Source organism: Takifugu rubripes, chromosome 3 (genome assembly GCF_901000725.2).
Source record: "Takifugu rubripes chromosome 3, fTakRub1.2, whole genome shotgun sequence".
Lineage (NCBI taxonomy): Eukaryota > Metazoa > Chordata > Actinopteri > Tetraodontiformes > Tetraodontidae > Takifugu > Takifugu rubripes.
Window position 1 is genome coordinate 11,338,962 of NC_042287.1, and position 21,790 is coordinate 11,360,751.

At 45.4% G+C, this 21,790-nt stretch overlaps 1 protein-coding gene and 1 long non-coding RNA gene across 2 annotated transcripts in view; one reads left to right on the forward strand and one right to left on the reverse strand.

The window, feature by feature from the left end:
* The first annotated feature begins 229 nt into the window (after positions 1 to 229).
* The window catches only part of LOC101073956 (potassium voltage-gated channel subfamily D member 3-like), a 61,748-nt gene continuing 40,187 nt past the window's right edge, over positions 230 to 21,790 (forward strand). The window contains exons 1-2 of the mRNA XM_029833682.1: positions 230 to 591; positions 1,251 to 2,430. Of these exons, the coding sequence (XP_029689542.1) occupies positions 1,328 to 2,430 (1,103 nt within the window). The 5' untranslated portion in view covers positions 230 to 591; positions 1,251 to 1,327. The remainder of the gene's footprint in view (positions 592 to 1,250; positions 2,431 to 21,790) is intronic.
* Positions 11,025 to 13,780, reverse strand: LOC115249149 (uncharacterized). The gene is made up of 3 exons (XR_003887838.1): positions 13,476 to 13,780; positions 11,383 to 11,490; positions 11,025 to 11,111 (listed from the first exon to the last, which is right to left on the reverse strand). It is a non-coding gene; the product is annotated as an uncharacterized lncRNA (long non-coding RNA).

Consider the following 21,790-nt stretch of genomic DNA (forward strand, 5'->3'; position numbering starts at 1 on the left):
CACAGCTGATCGATCGAGGGCCACTCTTTGCACCGTGGCTCAGAAATTATTCTTTTGTCAGTGAATTTTGACTGTCGTGGTTTAGGGATTTTTTCAAATTAATTTATTTTTGTCATGTTATTCTTCTATTCTCCCATCAGTGCGTAACTGCGCATAGCTCTGCGCCCCGGCCGAGGTTTCACGTAACTGCAGCCCTGCGCAAAGGGAGAGAGAGAGTTAGAGAGAGAGAGAGAGCAAGAGAGGGGGACCTCCTCCTTCTCCTCCTCTTCCTCCTCTTCCTTTCAGCACCACTCATCCCGAAAAGCCAACCGGAGCCGTTCTGCGCGGCGGACTCTCATCCTTTCCCCTTTCGCATAATGTAAAGTGAACTGAACGGCCGTCGCGCGTCCGTCTCTCCCACTTTTCCGCTTCCCTTTCGGTTCTGGCGTTGGTCTGACGCGGTCCTCCTCTCCGCTGAACAACTTCTTCATCTCCGGTGTTATTCTTTTTTTCGCTCCTCTGACGCGGCCACAGCGCAATAACCAACCGCCCTGCGCCCCAAACTGCTCTGGAAGAAGGTCTGCCTTCGGTTGGATGGAGAATTTTGAATCGGTGAGTTGCTGCAAGTGTTGAGACAAGTGTGAGGCGTGTGCGTGTTGTCAACCTGTTCCGCAAACCTTCACGATGCTGTTCATTTTATGCACAAAAACGTCCCCCTCAAAGGATTTCTCAACAAATGTCCTTTTTTTTGGGTGAATATATAAATCTAGTCTGGTTGAACTCAACAGGTTTTTAACGTCTTCTTTCCTTGGCAGTGAGACTGTTACCCTGGGATTATACAGTACTTTATTTTAAATTGAACCCTTATTTAACCAGGACAGTCGTCACAGATTAAATATCCTTTCCCCCCAAATCTGCTATTACAGAATCCTCCACAGTGCAGCTGTTTACGCTTCAGTTTCTAAGATTTACAACTAGAGGACTACAGTCACTTGGAGTTCAGGACAGCTCTGAGAAATACAGCCATAAAGTAGTTCTAGGAACATCATTCCACACCTTAAGATGCTCTTATTTTGAAAGATATCTTGTGTCCTCTAAACTAAAGAATATTGATTTTATTTCACATTGCTCATCAGAAAAAAGGCTTTTTTACCATCTCATCGAGGTTCCTTGAGGATATTTAGACCACTGACGTCCCTCCACTTCTCTCACTCACTTTCCCTTGTTGTAATCAAAGACCACTGTAGCAAAACTTTCTTTCTTCACGATAGATGTTGACAGAGCTGAAGCCAAGCTGGTTGTGAAGGTGCTGGACCTACTCCCCCCTACATCCCAGGCCGGACTCACCATGGCTGCGGGAGTAGCGGCATGGCTCCCCTTTGCCCGGGCGGCAGCCATTGGCTGGATGCCCGTGGCTAATCTGCCCATGCCAGTGGTACCCGCTGAGAAGAATAAACGGCAGGACGAGCTGATCATTCTCAACGTCAGCGGCCGGCGGTTCCAGACCTGGAGAAACACCCTAGACCGATACCCAGACACCTTGCTTGGGAGCTCTGAAAAAGAGTTCTTCTACAACGAAGAGAACAAAGAGTACTTCTTCGATCGGGATCCGGATGTGTTCCGCAGTGTTCTCAACTTCTACCGCACGGGTAAGCTCCACTACCCACGTTACGAGTGCATTTCCGCCTACGATGAGGAGCTAGCCTTCTTCGGCATCATCCCGGAGATCATCGGCGACTGCTGTTATGAAGAGTACAAGGACAGGAAGAGAGAGAATGCTGAGCGTCTGATGGATGACCAAGAAGACAATAAGGATGCTAAGTTGCCCAACATGACCTTCAGAGAGACCATGTGGCGAGCTTTCGAGAACCCCCACACGTCCACCATGGCCCTCGTCTTCTACTACGTCACCGGCTTCTTTATCGCCATCTCTGTCATCACCAATGTGGTGGAGACGGTGCCGTGCGGCACGTCCCCCAACCAGAAGGAGGTGCCGTGTGGAGAGCGGTACACAGTGGCCTTTTTCTGCATGGACACGGCCTGCGTCATGATCTTCACGGTGGAGTACCTGATGCGCCTGTTTGCTGCACCGAGCCGCTACCGCTTCATGAGGTCCGTTATGAGCATCATCGACGTGGTGGCCATCCTGCCCTACTACATTGGCCTGGTGATGACTGACAATGAGGATGTGAGCGGCGCTTTTGTGACGCTCCGAGTTTTCCGTGTGTTCCGCATCTTTAAGTTCTCCCGACATTCGCAGGGCTTGCGCATCCTGGGCTACACGCTGAAGAGCTGCGCCTCTGAGCTCGGCTTCCTGCTCTTCTCGCTCACAATGGCCATAATTATCTTTGCTACTGTCATGTTCTACGCAGAAAAGGGTTCAAGCTCCAGTAAATTCACCAGCATCCCGGCCTCCTTCTGGTACACCATCGTTACTATGACAACGCTCGGGTAAGAGCAGAGCAGAGATCTCTTTTATCTGTGCTGCGAGTCTGTGTTTATGTACAGTGTGTGCCAGAGTGTTTCAAGTTGGGTGTTGCGAGTCGAATTGTGCGCCTGATCCGGCAGCACAAAAGCCTGCAAATGCCTCAAAAGGCCTTGACACCCTTTGCAGGATGAACTTTTACTACATAATGGAGGCTCCTGGAAAAGAATTGCACTTCTGCCGCTGTGTATTTTGTAATTTTTTTTTTCAAACGGTTCTCTTCTGGGGGACAGGCTGCCATCAAAACGTCCCCTGCCAGTAATAGCTGTGCCACTGCATGCCCTTTATACATCACTGATAATGGAAAGAGACAGAGGAGATGTGGTGGGGCGGAGTGGGGGTAAGGGGGTGGGCATCCCAGTGAAGCAAAAATATTGTGTAGCAAAAAGAGAAACGCAGACATATTACATTACTTCCATCCCCAGGTCGCCCTGTGGTTAGCAGCAGCAAGAAACATAGGCTGTGTTTTTCTGAGACCCCCCCCAAAAAACACACACACATACACACATGCAAACCTCTTCCTCCTTCTTTGCTCAGCCTCCTTGGTGAGACACACTCTCGCGTCCTTGGAAATTAAGTGCTTCTTAGTACAAAAGCTCTATGGGAAACTATGTTAAGTTTTGCCTGATTTTAAAGGTGCGGATGGGCTCATCAGTTATTTATGAGTGCAGACAGAGGCCATTATTGTTCTGCACACACATTTAGAAGCAATACAACCTGTTGCATTTGTCTGCTTTTACAAGGTTATAAATCGGCTCCTACTGAACACGTGATGCTCAGTTATGTCGCTGTATTTCTTGCTGTGTTTTTAGTGGTAACGCCACGTAAAAACCACAGTTTGAGATCATGCAAGTCATCATGCACACAGTTGTCAGATTCACCACTATTAGCTCTAATGATAATGAGCCTCATGAGTGTCCCCCTGTTGTGGGTGTGTGAGTCAGGCCGAGAGGCTGACAAATTGCAGCATCCCGCTAAATGTCAGAGTCACGGAGGTCATAAATGGTTCTGAGCTCATTGACGTGACACAGTTGGCACCTTTTCGTTCCGCCCGGGCAGATGTTTGATTCTGTGGTGGAAAACCGCACTGGCGCTCTTCCTCTCCGAGTTTGGTGGCCGCACGAGCCTGAAGATTCTTAAGTGGACGTGTCACGACCAGCCTCTTGTTGGTGTTACAGTCTGTCCATGTGTGTTTGTGTACGAAGAGAGGGAAGTTGTTCAGCTTGGCCTCATAAATAAAGCAGGGGCCTGAAGTGGGTGTCAGAGTGACTAACGATGTGGCCTCCTGCTCCTGCTGACTAACACAAACCTGCATATTCTGCTTACGTCACAGACACACCGGCAAACTGTGTACGCAAAGACAATATTTGGCTTCCTGCAGGTGTACACATTTCTGTGTGTTTGCATTGGTGTGCAGCCCTTTACACAGCCTGTGTTTGAGTAGCCATAAACCTATCGTCAGTGTTGTTTCAGACTTGCAGTCAGCATTTATATGGAGCTTTTACACATTTATTTCATAATAGTCTGTATTTATAAATGTTTAAAGGGAGTGGGACGACATGCTGTGTATCAATTTATACTCAGCTGACTGTAGAGAATGAAAGCCATTTCAGTTGTAAGATTTTACTGCTCTAGTTCTTTTTTCCCTTAATCATTTTCTCGTTTTTGTTAGCTATTTCCTTATTTTGATCCGTCCTTTTTTGCAAATCACTCAGATATAACAGAAGTTTGATACACATACTCTACGCCCATATCTGTGTGTTTTTCTGCATCCGTATGCACCTGGGATCGGGCTTCTTCCCTGTCTCTTCAAAGATGGGCTGGTAACTTTCTGAATGTTTTTCATGATGCAACAACAATAATCAAGCCTGAAGCAGCACCCATAATCCTCCTCAATCTGCCAGGCAATGAAATGCAAGACTTCTCTATCGGCACACAATGTGCCTTCAATGGCAGTAGTGCAATAGTAAATCAAGGCTCTCTCTGCATGTATTTGTGAGTGCAAGTGTGAGTGAGTGTGTGTCTATGTGTGCGTGCGTGTGTCTGTCTGTCTGTGTGTTCTTGTACTTGCCACATAATCAGAACAATAATCCACATTCTAGTACAAAGGTGAAGGAGTTTTCTGGGAAGTGAGGAAGTGATTTTGGCCTCACCACTTAAAAAGACATGGATTTAAGGTTGAGTGTGGGGTCAGATTTAGGTTAAGATCGGGGTTACGGTCAGAGGGTTAGTTATGATGGCTCGGGGTCAGGAGCTGGGGAATGTATTATGTCTGTGAAAGTCCTCACAAAGAGTGAAGTATAAGGATAAATCTGTGTGTGTTTGTGTGTGTATATGTGTGTGTTTGTGTGTGTGTGTCTGTGTCAAACTAAGGAAGAAATAAAAAAAGTCTCTTTATTCCTTTTTTATATTTGGCTTTAAAACCCAGATAATGGAGGCAGAGCTCACAGGGGGATATGATTTGTGCAGGCAAATATGAAATGCCCCAGGAAGCAGACTTCCATGGCTATTGCTTCTCGCCACAGACAACTGGCCAAAAAAAAAGAAAAAAAGAATTACCTTTCATGCAAGTTAGAAAGCAGCCGGGCATCCCGACAGCTTCACTAAACAGTTTAGCTGAAATCCTGCAATACAGACCAACAGTGGGGGGGGCTTAAGCTGTAAATCAAAAACATTTAGGCAACAGGACCTGTGAGCAGTTTTGTTCCCCAGGAGGTTAAACAAATGGAGCCTGACCTTTTGAGTGATTGAGCATTTATCATACACTGCGTAATAAACTGCTGTCAGGCTGGCAGAGGAGACAGAGTGGGCGTCTGCGACTTGGAAAGCTACTGTTTCATTAGAGATACAAAAAACAAGATCCCCAATCGGACAACAAGTTGACAATTACGCCATTATTTTGGTAATTGCGTGGAAGCTAATGGCTAACAATAGATGACTGCAGTTAGCCCTCCTCATCTCTTTTTAAGTAGTTACATTAGTTCAGTGTGCCAAAACTAAGACAGCCTCACATTTTATACCCATTTATATGTCTTTGCAGGCTTATAATTAGTATGCATACATATTGATGGGCCGGAGTATGTGTTTGGGTTGTATTCATTAGCAAAGCGCTGCCTGGCTATGATTTATATCCTAAATGTTGCCTCCGTTTGATCACTGCGTCGGCCAGATCAATTCTCTGCGCTCTGCCAGATCCTGCTCCACTCCCTGTGTGCTCTGTGGTTTCCTGTGGTTATGTTCATAAAGGTGAGTCTCTCTCTCTCTCTCTCTCTCTCTCTCTCTCTCTCTCTCTCTCTCTGCATGCTCTGTGCCTTCACCCTCTTGTGCAAGTCATTGCCACCAGGATCTACAGCGCGTTTGTTTGGGAAGCAGCAGCTCGTAAAAACAGTGTTCACTGCAGATGATCCACTCCGGTGCTAGCCAGGAGTCTGGCCATTGTTAGTGCTGCTAATTGGAATTGGTGATGAGGACATGATTGAAAGCGACCACCTAACGAAGGCGTGATGGCGCTGACCCTTAATCCTGAATTTATGAGAGTGCTTTAGGAAGTAATTTGTACAAGGTAATTCAGCTCAAACTTTCTCCGTAAACTCCCTTTTTAAGGTCGGGATCAGAGACGAACCGACCTGCGCTCATTTCAATTAAGACTTCTTTTGATTTTGCATAATGACAAAAGACCATAAGTGCACGCCGTGAGCACATTATTGCTGGGGGTCGGGGTGAACATAATGAAACTCTCATGGCCGCGAGAAATAGAATATTCAGCTTTTAGGCAGAACCAAAGCAACTCCAGTCCAATCAGAACAAATCTTCCAAGAGGAGTTACTGTCTTTTGTAACCTTGATTTATTTTGAAGGTTGTTGAAAATCAGCCAATCAGCATCTTGCACAAGAGGCTGGCTGCAGGTTCTTCTTTTCTCTTCTTTTTATGTTGGTTGTCTGCAAAGTTTAATAATAGATGAGGGACTGAAGGTCATTCCTGTCTTGCTTTTTTTTTTTTTTTTTGCTTGTTTTTTCTCACATTCAGGAACTATTTATTTCCTAATCTACTATGTAACAATAGCAGAGGAGAGGATCTGTTTGGAAACTGTGCCTGCACCCCCCAAGTTCACCAAAGCACCAGAAAAGTGCTGAATTAAAGGAAAAATCTGTCTATTTTCACCTTCCCCCTCTCTTCTCTTCTCAGTATGTCAGCAAGTGCTTTATCTCCATTCCTCCTTCATTTATTTAGAACTTCATTTCACTCCTAAATATACTAAAATGATTATTCATTGATTTTATTCACACGTGAACAAACAGTATAGTGTTAATTCATATCATGACATAAATAAACGGCATTTTTACCCCCAATAAACCATTAAAGTGTTCCAAGAAAATAAGCTGAAGGTGCACATTATGTGGTTGCGTGTGCACGTGGGTGTTTGAACACAGTGTACACTATACCGTACAATGTTTATGACGTGTGGTTTCACCCCACTGTGAGGACATATGTGTGCATGTATGATCTGTTGGCTCCCGCAGCGTCCCGTCCTTTTGCACTTCTATATTTAGCGTCCGTGTCTGCTGAGAAATTTTCTGATCATCACAAAATGACTCCTCGAGCTCCGGGCCTTATTCAGTAACTCAGGGCGTCTTCAGGCCAGCTGGGGCTGTCGTCAGGCCCTCAGAGAAGCCCCGCAGGACCGGCTCCTACAGGAAATGCTTCAGACAAACCTTTGTTTATCATTTATTAGAAACACAGGCTGAAGCACGCGTTAAAAACCTCTGGAAACAGCACCCGGATAAACTTTGGAAAGTAAACAAGAGCCTAGAACGTATAGAGGGGATGTTTCCTGCTGCTTGTGTTTCCTGTCGATATCGCAGCCCAGCTTGCCTTCAACTGAAATTGTGTTGGTTTTTTTCCCTCGCACTGCGCGGAGCTTGTCCGCCCCACTTTGTGTTGTTGTTACTGTTGTATATATATTTTATTATGTTTTACCATCTTTTCACGCAGGGCCTTGGATCACTGCCCATTTTGAGAAAATAGATATTGAGTGCCAAACCCCTCAAGCTCCTGAAAAAAATGCATTTATCTGGGCACCTGTGAGCCAAGTGTGGAGGTGGTTGTGGCCAATGTGAGTGTGAAGGGTATCTGACAGGAAGCCATTCAAAACATGCGCGTTGTTCGACGTGCCGGGGATGCAGATGGCGCCCCGTCAGAGGATACTGCGTCCTGATGAACTTCAGCGGTGATTGGAGTGATGCTCAAGGTGTTGAAGAACAGCAAAACCTCTATTTCATTACAGAAAATGGCCGTTCTGTTCCCACCCCTTGTTTTCTGACCCGTGCGTCTCATTGTCATTCATGGCCAGGTGCCTTCAGCTCCACCCTTGTGCCCACGTCTCTCATTCAGTGATCAACAGGCATTCGAAGATAAGCCTGAAAATGACTCGATGATTATCAGTTTTATGAATCTTTAACAGAATTCCGACTGTTGGGGGCCCGGGCTCCTCTCATTGGACTTGTTTGGAATCCAATGAAAGCAGTTTAACGTTGTCGGTCAATCTATTTGACCTCATCTCTTGATTCCTCTTTTGATTTGATTTAACCTTTTTTTCTCATTTATAGTCCGCAGACTTTGTGGGCTACCCAAATCTCAGCTATCAACATCACATGGTCACATTTTACACTTTTTTGACTCTCCCTATTGAACTGAATAGCAATGGCAGAAGCCTCTAACTTCTGATGGGTATTTATGAAGAAAATGCGTCAGCCAGCAGAGATATACTGGCGAGGTTGGGTCAGAGTGTTTGGTATTGGCCTGCTGAGGTCAAAATGTAGCACTAGAGGCCTATATCACCCACTGCAGGTAGTGAACAAAATATCCCAAAGTAAATAGCACCTTTGCGGTCTTTTTAATCAAATTGCAACAGATATTTATTCATTACGCGCCGAGCCCCATTCAAGTGAAAAAAATTCAAGAAGGGGAGAATTCTTGAATTTAATCCCACCAGGAGAAGGACGACAACGAGTACGCTGTTGTTTAGCAACGCCTTGTTTTAATGGAGTGGTCCTGGATTTAGCTGCAAGCAAACAGCGGAATGCAAACAGTTTTAAGATTAGACAGTGTTGTGCTCACTGGGCAGACGTGCTCATTACAGTGTGGATAATGAGCACGGGAGAGAGCGTGAGCGATGGTTCTGCATGCACTGGCCAAGATGGAGAAATAAACTGCATCTTATTTCTCAGGAGAGAATGAGATCAGCAGCATTTGAAGAAGGAGACACCATCGTAGCGTCTTTTTGTGTTGTTCTTGTTGTTACCATGAACGCATCTCGCCACCTGCCCCACACACAGAAACACGGTAATTCATAAAGTGTGTCCTATGCTGGCTACACAGGGTGACAAAAGCAAATGTTCTGCAACACTAAATCTGTGAGGATTAATGCTTGTCTCTGGAACTGTTCCCTCGACGTCAATGCCTTTGTCTCTATGTGTGCGTGTGTGCGTGTGTGTGTGTGTGTGTGTGTGTGTGTGTGTGTGTCCGTGCATTTGCTACTTATCGCGCACCAACATACTCGTTCTACTAGCAAACTAAGGGCGTTTTTGCAATGTGGGTCCCCACAATTTCAAAGGACTGTTTGAAGTTTAAGACTTGGTTTTATGGTTGTGATCTGAATTGGGTTTAGGTTAAGGTTAGTAGGTTAGTTGAGATGGTTACGATTAGAATAGTGAGGTGGGCAATGTCCCCACAAAAGTAGAACTACAAGGGTGTGTTTGTGTTGTTGAAGAGTGGTGAGCTCAGTTCTTTTAAAGACTGATACAAATTATTTTATACTGTTTAACCAGACAGACAACTTTTAAATTTGACGTGAAATGAAATGGGGGGGAGGAATGTGCTAAAAGCAGCGAGGCATGCAAGATATTGGCTTTTGATCACGTGACGCGGCACTGATAATGATTCATTAGGCTACTATCAAGGATGCCAGCATCGCAGTGACATTATTGTGCACTCTTCCCTTTTCGTGCCATTTTCAACACGTGCATGCGTCCTTCACAAATCCAGAAATCATGGTTCTTTGTTGATCCAGATGTCTTTGGAGGATTACCCATGCTGGGGGATTAATCCAACCATGTGCCATCTCACGGCACCGCGCAAAGCTTGAAAAGTGAAGTAGAATAACAATGTTAATAGATTTCTGTAAGCCCCCCCCCACCCCCCCACCCTCAAAGGTTAACTTTTAGTGATATTAATTCAATCTCCGAACCCCTCCAGCGAGACCGACGTCTGTGCTCTTTGACAAGTCAGGCCATGGTCCGCTGCCGCTGAGCAAAAGGTCCCCTCAGTGGATTCTCACCAGCTTCGTGTTAGACGATAAAAAGGTTCCATTACGCTTTAAACTTATTAGAATTCAATTAGCCAAACAGAGCCTATTAAGTCCATTTTTGCAGCTGCTTCAGAGCAGCAGTGAAACAGGAGCAACAAATCATAATGAATGCACCATAAGGAATCCACTTCAGCTGTGAAGAGGGCACGGTCCATAACCTCGGAGTCGTGCATATATAAGCAATACACTTCAATCTTACACATGAGGGACTGTGGAGCAGATGCACAGCACAAGCAGATTGATTTAGATCGTCTGCAGAGGCTCTTTGGACGTATTCTCCGGGTGTCCAGGTGTGCCGGGTGTCATAGATGAGGCCTATCTGCCAAATATTTGCATATTTCAGAGATGGCCGACTGCCCGAGCCGCCAAAGCAGCCAGAATTGTGCTTCAGAAAGGAGGTCCTAGCATTCAATAAATCATCTGATGTTGGATCTGAATTGAATCTGCATTTGTAAACCCACTTATCTTCACAACTCTGCGTTATTGTGCGCCATAAATCATTTTAGGTCAGGCGTCGTTTCTTGCGGATGAACAGTGAGAGATTTAATTTTGCAGAGAAACACAGAGTAATCTCACCGTATCGGGTCGTCCATCACGTCACTTTCGCTTTCTGTTGCTATCTCTGGTTTTCTGCTCTATTGTTTTCATGTTACAGATAAAGTTGTTGATTTGTTTTTGTTTTCATTGCAATTTTCTGCGCGCACGCACACACACATAAGATGTACTCAGAAAACAACTTTGTACCTGCATTGCTCACATCAAGTTCGCTTCTATAAACAGACAAAGAAAACATTTGCATTCCACGATCACTTTACACCAGTTTGCCTAACAAACCGCCTCTCCCTCCCGCACAAACACTTTGCATTCTGGGTTTCCATCATGACTGTAACACCAGCAATCCCCCCTTGGGAGGTTTATCTATGCTAATGAGGCTCCTATCAGCTGGCGTTAGCACTGCAGCTAATTATTGTTGGATAGAGACGTTGGCATCGGCAGCCAAATGTGTGGATGCACCGAAGTGATGGATGTTTCGGTCAAGGTCTTTGAATTATAAAGAATGTTCTCATTCCAGGTGGAGCAGACTGGCAGCAGGTGGCTTTAAATGAATAATAACTGGAATATCTCACTTGGCTCGTGCACTCTGCAGGCATAAGCATGAGTGAAAGTTCTCAGTATTATCATGAATTCACTCCGCCCGTACGTAATTTGATGGATGGCATCGCCTGTGGGAGACTCGTTTTCACAGGAAAGTTGGAGATGAGTGAGATGAGACGGGCATTTCTGTGTTGGGGTAAACAGAGTTGGGGGGTTAACAGACGAGGACTGCTATAAATAGAAGGCTGAGTTGGGAATCGCGAACACAGAACTTTGACTCTTTTCTTTGCTCTGTCTGTCTCGCAGCTTTTTCAAAGCAGGAGAGAAGAGCTCACACCTTCAATTACCCCTTCATAATGTTCATCCACGGGTTTGCTCTGCGCTCTAAGGAGGACGGAGAAACAAAGAGCAGACCCAACGTGATAGATTAGCAGTAAAGACTGACATAAATAAATACCTGGCCTGTTTTTTTCACCCCTGCAGAGCAGCCATAGTTGTAAAGCTGGCCTGTGCTCCAGTCTCCAGGCATGAGGTCACTGATGGTGTGTTCCACACAGATGGCATGCTGGGAAACAGTAACAGTTGAGTCAGACAGTGTGAACACCGAGAAGCCGGCCAAATGCTTTTATAAATTCACAGATGGCTGCCGCTGAGAGCTCTGCGAAGGTGTGTGTGTGTTTGTGTGTGTGTGTGTGTGTGTGTGTGTGTGAGAGTGCGCAGCCATAGCACCTGAGAATGTGTGTGAGTGCATGGACTCTGTCAGAGGCGTTCATGCATGAAAAGACAAAGAGTGGTAAAAACTAGTCAGAAACTCAGATATCTTTTGAAATTCGTCTGAGCTTCAGGCGTGAAGGGAGGCAGAAATCTGACATTCACGTGACACCTTGTTGGTGTTAGCATTTGTTTTTTTTAACGCCAAAGTCGACAAGAAGCACTCTGCTATCGCAGTTTTAACTACTTTGGGGTGTCGTCTTTGAAATCTCAAGAGGCTTTTCTGTCAGTCTGTGACGTCCCTGAAATGTGTCAGTTCTTTAAAAGTTGAGTCTGATTCCCACGATAAACTGACGTTTCTTTTTCTAATGACGTCGACACTGCAACCGTTAGACATCCCGGCGTCAGTGCATAAAAACTGAAATGATGAATCACTTTTAATGGCTACTGACTGTTTTCTGTCCTCATCCGCCGTCCGACCAACAGCAAATCTTCTGGGGGGGGGGTGTTTATGTGCGATTCCAGCTCCAAAGAGTGATTTAGAGACGGGGACAGCGAGGGACAAGAGTCTGTCTCCATTGGAGACAGATGCAATTACGATTAGACCAAAGTTAGAGGATGGCGCAATTCATCAAGCCATTTATGAGAGGATGATCAGATAAATGCTTTGATAAGTGGAAGCCATTCACATCACGGCGTGATTGATGTGGTAGCCGCGTAATCTAATAAACGGCGCTGGCTGCCAGGGCTATAGCATTACAAAACAAAGTGTGTCGCAGGAAAGAGGCCTCGTTTTAGCTGGACCAGTTTTCTGAACGGACTTTTCTCTGTGCTCTCATTCACAGCGGAGTCCTCCTCCGTCCCTGAGTTCAGTGTGTGAGGAATCGCCCTCAAAGTGTTACGACTCGTCTGTGATTTTATTGATAAATGCCCTTTAATCTCTCACGATCGCATCTGTGTGTGCGTGTCCTCCAAAGCCCAAACACAGTGGGATTAACAGGTGATTGAATTGCTTTATGGATATAATCCTAGCTTGATTTCATTAAGATATGATTGTTTTCCCCTTTCTGCCGCTCCTGCGGTGCACTCACTTTAATTTCAGTGCATTCAGTTTATTCGGATTTACAGAGACATTTGGTACCTTTACCTCTTAGCGGGCGAAGGGAACGTGGAATTTTCCACTTTAAAAAAAAAAAATGTGACATTGACTTTTTTTTTTTAAACCGAGTAGACAAAGTTCGTCACGTGCCTTTGAAAACGCACAGCAGAGCCGACCTAAACCTCCTCCCTCCACGGTTTGGTTTCCACACCTACCGGCGTAGATCACACATGAGGACTAAAAATAGAAACAAGTCACACTCCCGTCACCAGCCCCTCCTTCTCTCCCACCTTCCTTCCTCCTATTATCTCCTCTTTCTTAACACATCACTCGCTCCGAGCACGAACAAATCAGCGCGCCGAGACGAGATGCTACTTTTTTGCGTGCGGCGTATTTTTAAACAGCCATTTGTTGCCCGGCTAGTTGGTTTCCCTGGTAACTGAATTGAGACTAAATTGAGAATTAGGCATTGACAAGTCGCACGTATACGTGTGCACGCTCACAGCTGCAGGAGCAGAGATTCCCACCTAAGAGGATCAGTGTTGCCGTGTTAAGATCCCACTCCTCCCTCTTTCGATGCATCATAATCCTAAAAATGTGTCTCCATCTGTTCTAGTCGCGCTGTGTATGTATTTATCTTTCTCACGTTCTCTCTGGTGCCCACAGCTGAAGGTGTTTAATTACTGGGTTGACTTGATGAAAGAGTCGTTCTCACTGCAGTTTGTTTTGTTTTTACTCACTTTCTTTCTTTAGAATCAATCAGGAGTCGCCCTAACTTCATTCATCAGCGCAGCGACTCCTTGCCGGACACCTGTTGCGGCTTTAATTAATCGCGGCGCGGTTGTTGTTCCCGTGGTTGCATTTTATCTTTGCGAAACTTGAAACCAGCAACCTTGAATCACTCCCGAGGCTGGTCTCTGATTGTGATCTAATTAGGTTGTTGTTGGCGTTTGCGAGGCAGACTGGGCGTCTTATCCCAGGTCCGCTGAATCTGAAGTTCCCGTCCTTGGTTTATGCCTCCTGTCTTTACCGGGAGGAGAGGAGATCACCTCCACACCCACGTTTGTGCATGTGACACCTCCTTACAGGTTCTTGTCTGCAGTGGTCAACTCGCCGGGCTTGTGGTAAATTTTGTGGTATATTCCAACATGTGGGACACTGCCTTATCTATTATTCATCAGTAGATCTATGAGAGTACTGAAACATCGCCTTCAGACGCTCAAGCATGGCGTGCACACTTATATAATGCCCTTGGTCATTGTGTATGTACAGCATATATACGGTACTGATAAAACACAGCACTGCTTTGCACGCAAAATGTGGTCAAAGCAAAACTTGACTCGGTAAATGTGGGGGATCGTAATTTAATCCAAACTGTTTAGAGGCTTAAATTGTTTGATCGTTCATGAGTAGCCTGTGATTATGAAATAAAAATGAACTGGGTTTATACGGTTGCCCAGGCCTGTGTGACACGTGCTGGCTTCCCTGTCAGTTTTTCCCTCCTAATTTTACATCAGTATTCGACTCCTATGGCTGCAGTAATTAGCCTCAAGCCCGTGGTATCGAGGAAGACGGGGTGTAGGTGCAGAGGCTCGCTCTCTCGGCGTGCGCACTCGTCTCTCAACATGAAACCAAAGACTGATGAGTGATATTAGTTGCTAATTTTCCAGCAGATACTGTAATGCTAAACCGGGCTGATCCCAGCAATTGGTCCCCCGATCTGCGATTATCCTCTGCCTCGATGGTTAAAAATCAAATCTTAGAATAATTTAACCTGCCTTGACGTAATATCAGTGTGATATCAGCAGTATGTATATGGAACTGCGGGTCAGATGTGACGGTTTTATCATGAGAGCTGTCAAACTACACCCACCCAAACTGTTAAGCAGGCCGCCTCATCGTCCGTTTCTCCCATTTTCCCCTTTGACCTGAACAGTTTGCTGTCATTTCATTCAGCCTGGTCTCAGGGCCCATTCATACCTTCGTATCCCCTCCCTCCTTTCTGCTCTCTTTTTATAATGGAGGTCAGAGGCTGCGTGCCGGGCTAGCTAGCTGTGGCGGTGACAGGGAAAAGGTTGGACAAGAATCTGTAACGATCTCGACAGGCCGTGGGATCACTCTCTCTGTCTTTGAAACCTTCACTTTTGGCTCCAGGTGACCCGCGGGGAGGTGGGGGGAGGGGGTTCGCGGGAACAAGATGGCTGATTGGTGTAAGCTTGTCACTGCTGTCGCCTGAGAAGCGGCGGTGGGCAACCCACTGACAGAAACTCACCCACTGATGAGGGCAGAGAGTCAGCCCCTTGACCCCTTTCCAGGAGCCCTCTTTCACGATGAAGCCGGTAGGGGGGTGGGTGGGTTCCTATTTTTGGAATCACGGTGGCTGTTAGTTTCAAAAAGACACAATAAGCGATAGGTGGAGAGGGGATGTTTTGGTTCGCCAAAAATCTAAAATGTTTTCAGCTTTCTGCATCTTTCCAACTCTTCTCCAAAGCCGCTGCACAGCCGAATTATCCGTGTGTTTCATCACAGACTCTGTTGATGCTGATGTACTGAAAATCCGCGCCCTCCTCTTTCCCTTTTTCTCTTTTCTCTCCCTCTCTGATGATTTTTTTGAACATAAAAGAAACAGAGTGCTGTAGGTGGGAGAGTTGTGTAAGTGAGGAGGCGCAGTAAGCGGTGGCAGGTCAAGTAGACCCGATTATGTAAAAGGAGGCCGAGAGGGCTGGAAACACTGCCGTACCTTTGAAGAGATTAGATTATGGGAAGATCACGCTGAGTGGGATCCTCGTCGCGCGTTGATTGAGTAACTCAGACATGTCGCTCGGCTTCACTGCGTTACTGATTTAAATTTTGTCTCACACTAAGCGGGTTGACAAACTTATCTCTCTTCTTAACCTCACAGAACAGCCTTTCTGCTCTTCCTCACCGTTTTCATTCATCTAAATATTTCTTCTGCATCATTTTTCCCTCCTATTTTGAAAGCAGTCGTGTGCATAAGGTGCATCTGCCTGAGCCCTGAGCTGCAAACAGTCAGAGTAGCAGACAGCAGCTTCCCCTCAGGTAACAGAAGATGGACAATGGACGCGAAGACAGGCTGTCTGGCATCGATAAAAACATTTCCCCACTTCTGTTGGAAGACTTTTTTCCCCCCAGCAGGGCAATTCTTCTTTATGCACCCTTCCTTTTTTTATTATATTCAATCTGTTTGTACTCACAACATCCAGTAGGAGCACATTCCTGGTGTCACAGGTTCTGCCGTGTAGGTGATGATGTCATCTGGCAGAGCGGGATGCCAACGCTAGCAGGGCGAGTGTGCAGCTACGTTTGTATAAGAAGCGTCCTCCAGGAAGAGCGGCAGCGTGTTTGTGCAACAGCCACGCATGAACATTTCCTGCTTCCCTTTATTCCTTACACCCTCTGTGATGCTGTGGCCCACTGAGCACAGATATGAAGTGTAAAGAAAATGGAATTACCACCCCGTGAAATCTGCTCTTTTATTTTCCTCCCACTTAAATGAGAGAAAAAAGAAACCCAGACATCTGATGTGAGCGGGGAATTAACCTATATAGTTGAAATTAGCTCAATATTTATAAAAGATGGTCATGGTGTGTGTGTGTGTGTGTGGGCTTGAGTCTGAGTCAGAGTAGGACTAGGAAGGTAGGAGTGTTGCTTGTGGCCACCTCACCTTATTCATGACTTTGATCCAGTCGGGAAGGGCGGAAACATAACAACGCAAAACAAAACGAATGCTGAACCATAAAAGTAGGGATGAAAATAAAGGTGTGAGGGAAGAAGAGGGAAAGCAATCAGGTGGCTGTGATTGATCAGAGAGGTTTTGTGATTGTGTCAGACTCAGAAGGATAAGGAGAATGGACAAATGTGTGTGTGTGTGTGTGTGTGTGTGTGTGTGTGTGTGTGTGTGTGTGTGTGTGTGTGTGTGTGTGAGAGAGAGTGTGTGTGAGTTTGTGGTGGTGGTGGGGGTTTAAGGTGCGGAGTGTGATGAAAGAAGGGATCAACTCTTATTTCCCTGAAGGGATGGGTGAATAAAGAAGAGGATTTGGATGGATGGTGCAGACAGCATAGGGGAAACTCTGGCTTTATTAAATGCTTTTTGTGGTTGAGAGTGTTACAGATGATGACCTTGAGGTCACTGGCAAGGGGGCTGTGTAGCTTTTAGCACCACTTAAACAGCCTCCGGACCGGCGTTCTCACCTCGGTGATGGTGCGAGTGTCCACGTTTATTCATTTCTGAGACTTTTGCAGGCGTCGTACTTCACTGCCTCTCAACTACAGTACAGGAGGTGAGTGACAGTCACAGTTGAGAAGATAAAGGCATGTCTTCCTGCCGCCTGCCATGTTGCTAGCGTTAGCGGTGCTTTCTATGTTGTTATAACAGTGACGTTGAGACTGAACGTTTGATATTAAACTGACACACTATACAGTAACAGTGCCACAAAATATATCCAAAACTAGACCACAAGAGATGGAAGCAAATTTATTTATACAGGTTTATCTTCAAGCTAATAGCAAATGCCTGCGATTGTCATAATACCAGGCTGAGTGTCTATACCTTTGGGCATAAGATAATTGGTTGAAAGAGAATAAAACTCCGGTGTCTACAGTGTCAAATTCTTTCTATTCTTTCAGACAACGTAGTGTGAGTTTATAATTAAGGTAAAAACAAAGCAAAAAAAAAACTCCAGGGAAATGTTAATAATTACTAAAAAGTAAATATCGGATTTATGATGAAGTCACAACGACCTCATTCACATTCAAGGAGACAAACTCATTTAAAGTAACGCCGTGTTCCTTCCTGTTTGCCTCCTGTCGATGCAAGAATGGATGCCTTGTGTCGAAAGTTGTAACTTAGCTAGCAGCTGGGACCTGTAATGATAGAACTGTGTTAGCCCCCTGAGCATGTTCGCTAAGGTCTCGCAAGCCTCCGAGCAAATAGAAAATAGCCTCATTCATCTGCCAGGAAGCTCCAGCTCATCCAGACCTGCTGTGAATCATTAATGGCAACTGATCTGAGACGCGTGCCATCAAATGCGACTCAGAGCGCACCCTAAACTCGTTTTAAAGGTGCCGCCGGGCTCGTGTCAAGAATACAAAAGAGCCTCTCTCTCTGTGCTCGGCCTTGTTTGAAGGCAGCTACATCTGTAGTTAAGCTTCATTGAAAAGAAAACTCTCAAGATTTTGGCCAGTCTTTATTGCTGTTTGCACCCTAAACAATGGAGTATTTCTGAATTTGAATGTGTTTCAGAGAAATGCTTCTGTGCTGAAAAGATGTGTGTTTTTGGGTTTTGAAGCCTGTTTTCTAAACGGTCCTCTCACTGTATCTGAACATGCTGCAGGCCAACATGACCCACAACCGCACACACAATACTGTTTCTCTTAACAGCTCGTCCGAAAATACAACAAACTGTTATATTTCTTCTTTTAGCTGTCGTTTGACACCTTTACTTCATATGCTCTTTGGAACAGTTTGTGAGTAGGAGTCGCCCTGTTTCTTATACTCATCACTGCAGCCAATGGAAAACTCACAATGGAAATAGATCGTCTCATCCTGGAGGAGCCGTCCAAGTCTGGCTTTGCCAGTTCTCTTCCAGCTCCTGTGGCTGTCGGTGCGCAGCTCAAACCACCCATCAACCGTGCGCACATTTCAGGAAGGTAGGAGGGTGAGAACTGTTTTTCACCATACTTCAGGCCATTTTGTGGTTATCGAGCATGTTTTTCTATTTTAAAACGCTTTTATTGTTGTTCTGTTTTCACATGATGAAATTTAGATTGGTGACTCCCAGCTTTAAATAGCAGAAACAACACTTGTTGGGCTGTCTGCAGCCCTACTTTGGGATCTGTATGTTTGGTTCTGGCAGGCTTTTTTCCATGACAGATGGACAACAGTCCCGCACCGTCGGGGGTGGTCTCAACTGCTGACTTTGAGCGGTGGGGTCCAGGGGAGGAGAGGATTGGATCACCTCAGGAGGGAGTCAGAGCAAAACAGAGAGGCTAAGCTCACACTTACACAGAATGAGGCAGGTGGAGGGTCAGGGAGACATGAAGGAAATGGCACCATGAATGATTCTGACCAGGATTTAGTAGGGTTTGACTTTATAGGATGCTTTTCTTCTATGTATTGGGACAAAAATATAAACATTGGCTTGTGAATGTTATGTGAAAAGAGCAAAAGATCTTGGAAATGAGCCTCTAGATCTCCGTTGCTTTCTGATTTAGCGCTTTGTAGAGCAGAGAGCTTTTGTGCTCATCACAGCGCGTCTTTCCTTATCTTTAATAAGTGTTTGCTTATGTCGCCTGTCAAACCTGATGTCAAGCCCTCTGGATTGTTGCCTGCTGGAGAGATGCAACACTTTAGATTTGTCAACAGAGACGATAAAGAGAGGAGACGGAGGCCCAGTGAGGTAAATAAGGCTTGTTGTGATCACTGGCCGGCCAAATTCACCCCTTTGTCTCATCTCCCGCTTTGTTATTCATGACCCGTGCGATCATGAATGTGATATTCAGAGTTGAGGGAGCAGCGGAGACGCACGGCCAGCGATGACACACATCCGCTTACGTAAACTTCATGACATCCTGACGCCTCTCAATAACATGAAATTTTAATGCACACAATAGAATTCATTTTCAGATGAAATACCCTTAAAATCTGTTGACATTCTGCTTTAACCATGTTCTTCACGTCAGTATTCTGGAATTCCTCCTAAGAAATACAGTGTATACCTAGAAAGGTACTTACGGCTTTCCATTTTTTGAGGTACAAGTACACAATCGTACCACATTTAACAAGAACATTTTGGGAATCTGGGAGAATCTCTTTGTCTCTCAGTCTCTGTAACATCCAGGCTGCACTTTTAATACTTGATCCTGTCGGTAAAGCCGGTTGGATTTATCTAAATGTTTTTAGACCTTTTAGATTTATTTTTTTTAACTTGACATGCATTCCTGTGTAAATGAATAGAGAACGGCCTTCTCCATGCTAGCCGGCCCACGATGTCGCCTTTTTCCTCTCTGTCCCTGTCCCAGTGTTGCCATTGAGCGTTTCCACCTCACTCAACTGTACCTGTCTTCCACTGGAATTAATAAGGCATTTTGGTTCATTACCCGCCTGTTTCGGTATAATGGCTGCACCCACGTGCAGGAGTTTTATACAAGCAACAGCTGTCATTAACCTCCAGTGCCTTTTCCTCTGGATCTTCCTGAAGCCCTTCTGGATGCTGCCAGTTTGTTTGTCTGCTTTCTCCCATGCTGTATCTCGAAGCAAAGCATCTCACTAGAAACTAGTTGAATAAATCTCTTAGATGTATATATTTTTTTCTCTCCTTTTCAAACTTCTTAAAGGATTAGGCTGTGTATGTGCATCCAGCTGTGGAAGCTATCTCATCAGATCACCACATGGGTCCAAGCAGACTGTCAGCCACTGGTGAATCTGGGCTGAAACAAATGTAAAATGCAGTTTTATAGTATCAAGGGTGCACATTATTTTCTATTATCACCGTGGAATTCTAATTCTCACGTTGTTTGTGTGGTGGTTGTAGCCGGGCGCCATTTGTGACTCACCTGGGCGCTGCATTTACAGCAATTGGGGTGTTCAAAATGTGACAAATCTGCCCCATAAGCACTTTTGAATCAAACTTAATTGTATTTGGCAGCTTTAGTGAATGCCTGCCATTTGTTTGGCCCTTCACAGCAGCAGTTTTTCAGAAAATAAAGGAAAACTGACTCATTAGCCAAGAAATGAAATCAGCTTTGAGACACTGTGACAACTCAGATTATGTCTTCCTTCTGCTAAAAAATGGAAATGAAGCCCACAGTTACTACATTGTGCTTAATTGTCCTTGCCTCGAGGAAACCGGAGTGCACTGAGTCGGTGTGACTCAAGGAAACTTCTTAACTATTCTAATTATTATTATTATTATTCTGTATGCTGAGGACTTGTTATTCTGTATTTGTTCTGTTTAACTGTATCTCGCTACATGTGTCTCTTAAGTGCCCGACTGTTGTCACCATTACACCGGGTCAGCTGTTCCGAGGTGTGTATGCATAATTATCTGAGCAGTGAGCTTGTCTCCATTCATTTTTAATGAGCAATGAGACTGTGCAGCACCCCTTAATAGAGAATCCATCAGCCAGCACATAAAAGCCTTGTTCGCTGCATCTGGGTTTGGGGAGCGTGCAGCGAAAAGGCGCTTAATGATGCGGCGGGACTCCTTGTCTGCACTGCCAGTACCTCAGAAAGTTGGGGATGGACAGAGTGATGTGTGTGTGTGTGGGGAGGGGGGGGGGGACACAAGGGAGCCATTCAGCATTCACAACACTGTTGGTGCGAAGCAATGGGGCCTAACTGCAGGAGCAGAGGTTTCAGTGGGATTCATTAGCATGAGACTCGCATGTCGTTTTTATTCCCCTACTGTTTCGTGTGGATGTATAGGAAGCCGCACGTATGTATGTTCTGTACACTAAATAGGCTTAATTATCTTTTTTGGTGTACAAATGCATCGAAGATTGAATTCATGAAAGCTGGTGTGCAGGTCTCAGGGAGCTCCTACATGGTTAGCATTGTGCTCTGCTCCTTCGAGGTACCATATTATCACCATAGTATTCAATAATTCCCTCTCTTATGGTCAGTAAATAACCAATTGTTTTCTTCTACAAAGCACTGTTAGGCAGTGGTTAGTCAAGGCCTCCTGCTGTGTGATGTGGATAATTGAACCCAAATTACCCCAACGACTGGGGGTTCCAGATGATCAGCGATATCGAAGGGCTGAGGCTGACACAGTCTCTGTGCAGGTTACCGGCCCGCCATTCCAGCTGCCCATCCTGGGTAACGAGGACCCGTCGAATTCTTCCCGCTATTTTCCCAGGAAATGACAAGGATGAAGTATCACAGGAATGCCTGCTGAAATCCATGTGATGCCAGTTTTTTTTCAGTGCAGATCAGAGGGCTCCATATGGTTTTCCATGCTGCTCCCTAATGTAGCATCATTCTTCCTGTCACCGTTCAGAAAAAGGGGATTCTTGTAAAGTGGTAACGAGTATC